The sequence below is a fragment of the Gekko japonicus genome, unplaced genomic scaffold, assembly GCF_001447785.1.
Source record: "Gekko japonicus isolate JY-2015 unplaced genomic scaffold, Gekko_japonicus_V1.1 scaffold426, whole genome shotgun sequence".
Taxonomy (NCBI): domain Eukaryota; kingdom Metazoa; phylum Chordata; class Lepidosauria; order Squamata; family Gekkonidae; genus Gekko; species Gekko japonicus.
The window spans coordinates 355,990-366,917 of NW_015160848.1; the positions used below are offsets into that span (position 1 = coordinate 355,990).

The window sequence follows — 10,928 nt, forward strand, 5'->3', positions numbered from 1 at the left end:
CGGGGTGCTATGTGAATTGGCAAAATCCAGTTGGAAAGTGCACTGAAAGAGGAATGGAAGTGGAGTCTTCAGTGTGTGTGACCGCAGCCCTTGTCTGTCACTGATGCAGAATTGCCACCATGTGCTGGGACCTGTTTGTTGACAGAAGTGGGGTCCTCTGACGATGGAGAAGGAGGGCCACTGGGTCCTTCAAAGGTCAGTGGTGGGCCAGTGGAGGCATGCTGGACACTGCAGCACTGGAGCCACAAGGAGTGCAGTGTGAGCCCATGAGTCCAGGGAGCAAGCACAGAGCAGCTCAGCATCACAATTTATTTATTAGATGTTTATCCTGCCCTCCCGGCCGAGGCCGGCTCAGGGCGGCTTACATAAAAACAATACGATATAAAATATAACATCCATTAATACACAAGAATTCTTAAAACCATAAATATAATAATATAATGAAGTGCTCGTGCTTAGTTTCCTCATCATACAGTCAGTTCCTTGATCTTCTTCGGTTATCCTGGGCGATCAGTTTGGGCAGTAGTTGGAGGATCCAGGGGATCAGGGCTCCCTCATCGTAGGCTATCAGATGTCACTAGTGGTGGCGGCTCCAAAGGCCTGGTGGAAGAGCTCCATTTCACAGGGCCTGAGGAGCTGCAACTTGTTCCACCAGAGTGGAGCCGCCACCGAGAAAGCTCTGGCCCTAGTTGTCACTAGCCTGGCCTCCTTGATATTCAGGAGGGCCAGTCGGTTCTGGATCCCCGATCGGAGTGCTCTCTGGGGTACATATGTAGGAATATTATGCCTTGAGCAGGATTTCAGATCTGCACTTCAGTACATAAGAACATAAGAAAAGCCAATGCTGGATCAGGCCAATGGCCCATCCAGTCCAACACTCTGTCACACAGTGGCCAAAAATACCAGGTGTCATCAAGAGGTCCAGCAGTGGGGCCAGGACACTAGAAGTCCTCCCACTGTTTCCCCCCAAGCACCAAGAATACAGAGCATCACTTGCACCAGACTGAGAGTTACATAAGAACATAAGAGAAGCCAATGTTGGATCCGGCCTATGGCCCATCCAGTCCAACACTCTGTGTCACACAGTGGCCAAAGATACCAGGTGCCATCAGGAGGTCAACCAGTGAGGACACTAGAAGCCCTCCCACTCTTGCCCCCCAAGCACCAAGAATACAGAGCATCACTTGCCACAGACTGAGAGCTCCTATCTATACCTTGTGGCTAATAACAACTGATGGACCCCTGATCCATATGTTTATCCAATTCCCTCTTGAAGCCGTCCATACTCAAGTACATAGCTGGGATCCCTCAAGAGAAGGAATTGTTGGCAAGGAAAAGAGCGTCTTCAGGTGATCCCAATGAGGAGAGATACATGGAGTTTAAGGAGGAACCTCTGGACTCTATTCCTCTTAAGGAGGAACTGCTAGACTCTATTAAAAAAAAGGAAGTACTGTCAAGAGAAAGAGGTGGAAATAGATGGACAAAAGGAGGAGTAAAGGCCAAAAGCAGTTTGTTAAGTTACAATAAAAGAATATCGAAGGCTGCAAGAGAAAGAGATAGAAGGATTAAATGGAGAAAGAGGCAGACATGGAAGTTTAAAGAATCCAACAATAAAAGAAAAGCAGATCGGCTGAAGGAGAGAGAGAATAGTTCTGGAAGCCAAAAAAGGCTGAAAGGCCAAAGACATGCAGATAAGCTCCCGCTGAAAACCAGGTTGCAGATGCTTATATATGTCGGGTGTGTGTGTGGTGGTGGTGTGTAGATGCGTGATGTTTAAAAGTGTGGAAAATAATAAAAAGTATTTTTAAAAAAGTACATAGCTGGGATCCCTCCACGAATCTTCCAGAAGAGCTAAGCATCCTTTTTAGTTTATTTCTTAGTTTGTTCTCTGCCTGTTTGGAATACTAGATTGCAATGTATTTCTCAGATCTGGGGGCAGAAGGGAAATGCCACAAATTGAATCCAATGACTTCAAAGACAGGATGTATCCTGTTACCTCCATGCTTGAGAGGACAAATTTGAGTGAATTCGATCTATCTAGTACTGCTCATACAGCTATCACCTTAAGCAGAAATTAAAACTGGAAAAAACCCTTACTTAATGTTATTTAATTATTTGTATTTCTTAATGCCATTACTTACTTGATGTTATTTAATCATTTTTATGTAATTATCTGTACTCGATAGTAACTATGTCACCTGAACTTTCATATTCGGCAATGCCATGTACTTAATTAGAGGGATGATTACGCTAGCCCTCAGCTCATTAATTATGGGACACTCTATAATCATGTGTTCAGTGGTATAAACTTTATCATATGAGCACCTGCATTTTCTCTTGGCATATGGTACTTTATTATACCAAACCTCCAGACCTGCTGAAAGAAGGGCATTCATTCGGGCCAGAGTAAAAGCACTTCTATGTGCAAAAGAATAGATTCTTTTGAATTATGGTGCTGGAGAAGACTCTTGAGAGTCCCTTGGACAGCAAGGAGATCAAATCAGTCAATCCTAAAAGAAATCAGCCCTAACTGTTCCCAGGAAGGCCAGAAACTGAAGCTGAAGCTGAAATACTTTGGCCACCAAATGAGAAGGGAGCACTCACTGGAGAAGACCCAGTGAGTGCACTAGAAGTCCTCCCACTGTTGCCCCACCAAACACCAAGTATACAGTGCATCACTTGTCTCAGCCTGAGAGGTCCTATCTATACCTTGTGGCTAATAGCCACTGATGGACCTCTGTTCCATATGTTTATCTAATTCCCTTTTGAAGCCGTCCATGCTTGTTGCCTCCACCACCTCCTGTGGCAGTAGATTCCACATGGTAATCACTCTTTGGGTGAAGAAGTACTTCCTTTTATCCATTCTAACCTGACTGCTCAGCAATTTCATTGAGTGCCCACGTGTTCTTGTACTGTGAGAAAGGGAGAAAAGTACTTCTTTCTCTACCTGCTCTATCCCATGCATAATCTCATAAACCTCAATTATGTCACCCCTCAGTCGTCATTTCTCCAAGGTAAAGAGCCCCAAGCGCTTTAACCTTTCCTCATAGGGGAAGTGTTCCAACCCTTTTATCATTCTAGTTGCCCTTTTCTGCATTTTTTCCAATGCTATAATATCCTTTTTGAAGTGTGGTGATCAGAACTGTACACAGTACTCCAAATGAGGTTACACCATTGATTTATATAGGGGCATGATGATACTGGCTGATTTGTTTTCAGTTCCCTTCCTAATAATCCCCAGCATAGTGTTGAAATTTTTATGGCAGTGGCACACTGTCTCGACATTTTCATTGAGTTATCTACTATGACTCTCTTGGTCAGTCTCTGCCAGTTTGGATCTCATCAATGTTTAAGTATAGTTAGGATTTTTGGCTCCAATGTGCATCATTTTGCACTTGGCCACATTGAACCCCATTTGCTACACTGATGCCCACTCGTCCACGGTGACGGCAGCCATGAAATTAAAAGACACCTGCTCGTTTGGAGGAAAGCTATGGTAAACCTAGACAGCATAATGAAAAGTAGAGACATCACCCTGCCAACAAAAGTCCATATGGTCAAAGCAATGGTATTTTCAGTAGTACTGTAAGGCTACAAGAGTTGGACTATAAGGAAGGCCGAGCACTGAAGAATAGATTCTTTTGAATTATGGTGCTGGAGAAGAATCTTGAGAGTTCCTTGGACTGCGAGGAGATTGAATCAGTCCATCCTAAAAGAAATCAACCCTGACTGTTCCCTGGGAGGCCAGAGACTGAAGCTGAAGTTCAAATACTTTGACCACCCAATGAGAAGGGAGCACTCACTGGAGAAGACCCTGATGCTGGGAAAGATTGAAGGTCAAAGAAGACAGGGACGGCAAAGGATGAGATGGTTAGACAGTGTCATAGATGCAATGAACATGAAATTGAGCAAACTTCAGAGGACGGCGGAAGACAGGAGGGCCTGGCATGATCTTGTCCATGGGGTCGCAAAGAGTCAGACTCGACTGTGCGACAGAACAACAACTACAAAAGATGTTAGGGGTCAACACAACGAACATGGAAGACAGGAGGGTCTGGCATGATGTGGTCCATGGGGTCGCAAAGAGTCAGACTCGACAGTGCGACTGAACAACAACAAGAAGAAGAACAACAATGCCCATCCTCAACAGATCCCTTTGGAGTGCCTCACAGTCCTCCCTGGTTCTCACCACCCTGAACAACATCGGTGCGTGTGACCCTGCATCAGCTCCACAATTCCAATGCAGGCCCTCCTCTCTTCCACACTGCTTCCACATAGCTGGCTTCCTCCTCTCATTGACAAATCTCATTGGACTTCAATCCCAGGATAGGCTTGCGAAGTCCCCCCGGGGGGCGGGAAAACCCCCGCCCCAGAGGCCCTTTCCCTGCCATCGCCGGATCGGGCCCCGGGGGGAGCTCCACCCTGACATGCACATCACCAGGAAGTGATGCGATCACATGGGGCACACTGGGGGCGGGGCCATGACCATCTGAGGGAAAACTCAACCCGGGAGCAACCCGGGAGTCCCCCGCTCCGAATCGAGGTAATACTTGGCAACCCTATCCCAGGACCATGTATGCTTCCCTTCCCTGTTCTCCTTCCTCCCAGCTTTCCACATTCCAATTACAAATATTTGCTTTGGATAGGATGTACTACAAGTTAACGATTTGTAGAACATTGATTATAGTGTGTGCGCGGACATGTTTCACGCTCTGTATTTAATTTTCCAATTGTCCTTGCTATTATTTTTTTTATCTTCATCAATCCTGAACATTAAGCCTAGATTTGTTCCTTCCAGCAATCTGCACAACTTATTGAACCATTAGATAAAATCAGTATACCTCTGGCAAGAGGATCCCAATAATATGTTGTGCATAGGCTTCCAACCCCTTCGGACAGCACTGGCTCTTCAGCTTGGAAACAGAGATGTTCACCGCCCCTTAGAGTCAGATTCGACTAGCTTTTGAGCAAGGGAAACCTTTACCTTTACCTTTTTCCTGAGTGTTAGGATGTGTAGAACATCCATCATAGTACGTGCACATGAGTTTCAAATGCTGTGTTTAATTTTCTAATTGTTCTTGCTATTATTATTTATCGTAATAATTCCTGAACTTGAACCCATATAAAGAAAATATATACAAAATATTTTATAGATGGTATATTACCCCAGATAAACTTTCAAAGATTTACTCTAATGTATCAAATGTATGTTGGAAATGTCACAAGAATAATGGATCCTTTTTATCATATGTGGTAGTTATGTGATGAAGTGAAAAAAATATTGGTTTTGGATTCATGACATTTTACAAAAAAATGTTCCCTTTGTACCAAAATTATTTTTGTTGAATGTTTTACCAGAAACTTGTAAAAAACGAAATTATGATCTTATAATTCATGTAACAACAGCGGCAAGAATACTCTATGCCAAATACTGGAGAAGAAAGGAAGTACCGTCGAGAGAAGAACTTGTAAATAAAATGCTGGAAAGTGCTGAAATGGATAAACTAACTTTAATTTTGAAACGACATCCAGAGACAAGCTTTGAGAGCCCTTGGTCAAGATTTTACAAATGGATTGAAGAATACAATAAATAAATCACGTAGTCATACAATCTATTTTAAGGATATAAAAAACTTTACTTCTACACATTTGCAAGAGAACTTTACAATGATACAAGGTGGACTATATAATAATATTGTTTGTTAAGGTATGAAATCTGTAAACAAGAAATGGATACCCTCATTTTATGTTATGTTTGTCTTTTAAAAATAAAAAAACCTGTTAAACAAGTAACCAATGTTTGTTTCTTCCAGCAATGTGCACAACATAATGAGGCATTCAATAAAATCTTGAACCTTGACATATCGCAGGCAAAGAGGGTTCCAACATTAGCCCTAAGCCTAGGATCGCATGGGCATCAGACCCCTCAAAACGACGATGCTCCTTTGGTCAATGTATGGACACCTGGGAGCCATTTTGGTAACTGGAACCCCACCAAAGAATGTTGACCCAGGACCAATGCTCCCTCTAAGCTGTGGAGTCCTGTGAGCAAAAATTCTACTTTGTGAGCTACTGGCATTTTATTTATCTTTGAATTTATATCCCACCCTACCCCGAAGGCTCAGGGCAGTTAACAAGAGGCACAAAGTGCCAAGGTTAAAACAAACAAATAAATACAACATAACAATTAAACAATAAAATACAATAACAAAATATCAGTGCTCCATTTGTCACAAGATGGGGTAGATCTTAATCCCAACGGTAACATTCCCATAGTCCGTCATCCCTTCTCCTGCCAGGTCACCTCGCACCCCGAAGGAACCAGATAGTGGTGGTGATGGTGCGATGGTGCATAGATAGCAATGATGGAGTAGTGGTGGCGGCGGCTCCTACTCAAAAGCCTGGTGGAAGAGCTCCGTCTTGCAGGCCCTGCGGAACTGAGAAAGATCCCGCAGGGCCCGGATCTCCTCCAGTAGCGCCTTCCACCAGGTAGGAGCCGCCACCAAGAATGCCCTGGCTCGGGTCAATGCAAATTTAATGTCCCTGGGGCCTGGAATTTCCAGGAGATTATGACTCCCCGACCATAGTGCCCTTGGGGGAACATATGGGGAAAGGCGTTCCCTTAGGTAGGCTGGACCCTGGCCATAAAGGGCATTAAGGTTTTGAGCGAGCGATTTCACTGCTGCATAAATTAGTTTGCTCTGGAGCCATCCGGAGGCTCAAAAACTATGAGCTAGCTCACACTAACTCAGCTTAGAGGGAACACTGCCCAGGACCTGAGTGTATTCTGCAGCAGCCAGAAGGGACGCGACAGCTAGAATTTGACTCGACTTGGGGGTTGAAGTGGGCAATGGACCCCAGATGAGGGCCAAAGAATAACATCAAAACATTAAAATTTGTTCATTCCAGGCAAAGCGGGTGATCTGCTTCCACTGTAGTCAGCCAGGAGATGCCGCAGGTTCATTCCTGATCTAACTCAAGGAAGCTTTTATAGGACTTCTGACCAAGTCCTGTAATATTGAATGGTGAAGGAAGTCTACAGGGTAATATACACTCACGCTGTAATATGAGGTTACCTTAAAAATGCCACAGGGGGCATTAAAAAAACGTAATAAATAAATACTCAGAAATGAGTCACACATTTAATGCTCCCAAGAGATCGTATAAAAACTCCGGACAGCTGCAACCGTCTCCACCACTCTGCTCGGATCTCTTGCTCGCTTGTCTGCTGCTATTGCTTCTCGGTGAGTCCGTTATAACTTCTTCTTGTTGTATATGAATTTTTTATTAATTAATTAATTTATTTATTTCAATTTCTTAACTGCCCTTCCCCACTTAAGTGGGGCTCAGGGCAATTTGCAACAACATAAAATCTAATGCATTTTTTTAAAAAAACAGTTAAAACTACAAAATTCAAGATTAAAACATTCAGCATAAATATTTAAGCAGATGGCCTATTTAGCATTCAGGTTTTCCTGGGGGGGGAGGGGAGGGTGCCGGGCAGATGTAAAGGAACCATCGCTGGTCTCGACCAAAGGCCTGGCAGAACATCTCTACGTTGCACGCCCTGCGGAACTTTAATAGATCAGACAGGGGCACGGATGTCATTGGGAGGAGAGTTCCACCAGGCTGGGTCCAATGCTGAGAAAGCTCTGTTGGAGGCCAGCCGGATATCTTTGGGACCGGGAATCACCAGGAGGTTCTTATCTGCTGATCTCAGTGCCCTTCGGGGGACATATCGGGAGAGGCGGTCCCGAAGACACGGTAAGAAAGCAAGACAGAAAGTCAGGAAGCAAGTCAGGAAAGCTCCTCCTATGGAATAGGTTTCGATGCAATTGGTGGGATTTCTCACGCATGAATGTTCACACCTAAACAAAGGAAGGGAGTAGAAGGCACCTGGACAGATTAACATAAGAACATAAGAACATAAGAGATGCCAATGTTTTATGTTCTTATGTTCTTATGTTAATCTCTCCAGGCGCCTTCTACTCCCTTCCTTTGTTTAGGTGCGAACATTCATGCGTGAGAACATTCATGCGTGAGAAATACCACCAATTGCATCGAAACCTTTTCCATAGGAGGAACTTTCCTGACTTCCTGACTTCCTGAGGCACAGGGATAGAAGGAGGAAGTGGAGGTGGCTCTCTGGGAAATAGAGGGGTGGTGAGGGAGGAATGCATTGAGTGCTGCCTCTGCAGAGCCTGAGACACCTGCATGGATGAGATGAATGGTGGAAGTCCCACACATTCGATTTTCAGGTCATATTAGGGCAGGCCCATAGCCAGGATTTTTTTAAAAAAATTGGGGGGCCTTTAAATCAATCAGGGGGCACCCTGCACACCCCCCAAGTGAGCACCACAGATAAAATTTAAAAATGGAAGTCGGGAAGCCTGAGCTGGATAGGAAATTGGGGGGGCCTTGGTGGTAAGCCAGGGGGCCAGGCCCCGGGATGCCCCACTATAGCTGTGGGACTGTGTTAGGGTTGTCAACCTCCAGGTGCATCCTGGCAATCTCCTAGACTTGCAGTCAATCTCCAGACAAGTAGAGATCATTGCTCCTGGATTAAACGGGGCATTTGGAGTGTGGACGCTATGGCATTATAGTCCCCGGGACAATGGTTATATTTGCGACTTTGATCGGTTTGTCCTTCAGACGCTCACATTGACATCTCCCATCCTTTGCAAATGTAATTCCAGGCTCACCTCCACCTTCCCAAGATGTCCTGCTGCCCTCCATCCTGTGCAACCCCATCTTGCCCCAAGCCTTGCTGCCCCAGTCCATGCCCCTCCCCATGTAGCTACCCTGTCGGCGGTCTGGGCAAAATGAGCTGCTGCCCACCTTCAAGCTGCAAGCCTTCATGTTGTGGAACCTCGACCTCAGCACGTAGCCTGGGCATCGCCGAGGGGGCCAGCGTCTCCTGCATCAACCAGATCCCGCCGTCGGAAATTGTGATACAGCCACCTCCTTGCACGGTCGTGATCCCAGGGCCAGTGCTGGCTGCCTCCTGTGAGCCCCTTCGCGTGGGAGGCCTCACCGCCTGTGGCGGCTGCCCCCCCTGTGGCCGCATCTGCAGTTCTTCCTGTTAAGCTGGAAACGGAGCTTCACGAGGATGGGAATGAAATGGCTTCCTGAAAAGTACGGAACGGATTGACGGCTGACGGCTTCACGGACTCGGGTGTCAGAACGAATGACACGTCCTCGTCCAGATCAGGATCAGTAGGTGCTGTGCAAAGTTTCATAAGCCCATGGCCCCAACCGTGTGGCAGTTACTTTGTATCCGCTCTACTCGCACCTTAAAAGATTTTTTTCTTTAATCTTCACTTGATTTTCCTGAACCCATCTTGATTTTCGGATCAGAAGGGTATGAGCATCTTCCCTCTGTGGGCCTCTGAATGTTTCAGGGGCCCACAAAGGTCTTCCTGCCAAAACAGCAACCTGCCTTTCTCTCTGTATTCATTTGCTTTGTAGTGGGGAAGGCCACTGTTGGCTGAGTAAAGAAGGCATGTTTGTCATCCCTGAAACTGCTTCACTGGAAACGATGTCGCTCCTCTCCTTTATTCCAATAAAACTTTAGCCTGCATCAAAATTCCTTTTGTGGATTCAGTTCCTTCCGATTTCTAAGGACTTCAAAAGTTGGGAGGGGTCATGGCTCAGTGGTAGAGCACCTAGGAGTAGACCCAGATCCAATATTGGGCTCCTCGTTCCCAGGCAGTGGATGTTGAGAAGGTACATGACACCACGATGAGCAGATGCCATTTGGAGCCATCCACGTTGAGCTCAATGACTCAGTAGAAGGCAACGTTGCCCCTTTATACAGCTTGCTGGACCAGAGCTGAGATCCTTCTAGTTCTCTGGCCAGCCAGGCACTTTTAGGGAATGTCCCAAAGAGACCACAAAGGTACTTGTCCCCTACAGATGCCTGTCCTGTACACCAGTAGTTGGTCATTTGAGTCTTCTTGCTCCTGAACATGAACGTATTATGCCTCTAATTACAAATGACCTCTCCACTATTCCTCTTTAAACTCACCTACTCTAGTTTATGGCATTAAAAATATTTTTATAGTCCCACCCAGGGGTCATTTCGTAGAAAAAGAGGTGCAGGAGCTCATTAGCATAACTCATTAGCATAATTTATTTGCACATGCCACACACCCTGACATCACCAGAAGTCTGTCAGAAGGCAACACCCACTGCTCAGGCTCCACTGAACTCTTGGATTCTAGCTATTGGGGGGAGGGACCTTCAGATCTGTCCTCGCAGAGGAGGGAGAGCTGTTACCTGAATAAAACTTGGTCTTAAAGGTGCCACTGGACTGTTTTGGACTGGGGGGGACGGGGGGGCTCTGCAGCTTACCTGGCTGCTTTTTGCTCTGACTGAGGGCTGCTGGGAGAAGACGGTGGGGCTTGTGGAATGTGCCCACCCCCTGGGCTCTTTACTGCCAGACCTCTGCTCCTGTGCGCTCCTGCAGGAAATGACCCCTGGTCCCACCTCCTTTTCAAAAGTATTTTTTTAAGTTAGAGTCCCAATGGCACCTTAAAGGTGCCATTGGGACTCTAACTTTCTTCTATTGCTTCAGACCAACACGGCTACCCACCTGGATCTAATTTTTAAAACAGACTTCCAACGAAACTTTACCAAAGACAAAAATACAGACTGAAAAATGAGGTAAAAGAATGAGCAGCCATAAAAATTAAGCTATGGGAGCAGCAACATTTTTTCTGCATTTTTATTCATTTACTTACATTATTTATACTCCTCTTCTTTCACCGAGACTCAGGGTAGATGACGGAGTGGAAATCAATGCAGTCAGTATCAAGTTACAGAATAGGGTTGCCAGGTCTGCCTCAGGGAATATCTGGGGTCTTTGGGGATGGAGCCAGGAGACTTTGGGGGTGGAGCCAAAAGGCAGGATATGGCATCACTTTTGT

The 10,928-nt window shown here is 45.6% G+C and overlaps 1 protein-coding gene across 1 annotated transcript; it reads left to right on the top strand.

Moving 5' to 3' along the window:
• The first annotated feature begins 7,214 nt into the window (after positions 1–7,214).
• On the top strand, positions 7,215–9,484 carry LOC107118292 (small proline-rich protein 2D-like). The gene is made up of 2 exons (XM_015420598.1): positions 7,215–7,244; positions 8,697–9,484. Exon 2 carries the CDS (start codon positions 8,718–8,720, stop codon positions 9,084–9,086), a length of 369 nt encoding a protein of 122 aa, XP_015276084.1. The 5' UTR covers positions 7,215–7,244; positions 8,697–8,717; the 3' UTR covers positions 9,087–9,484.
• Positions 9,485–10,928: the final 1,444 nt, after the last annotated feature.

Excerpts from the sequence above, each read along its gene's own strand:
- LOC107118292 (XM_015420598.1), top strand. The coding sequence starts at position 8,718 with ATGTCCTGCTGCCCTCCATCCTGTGCAACCCCATCTTGCCCCAAGCCT.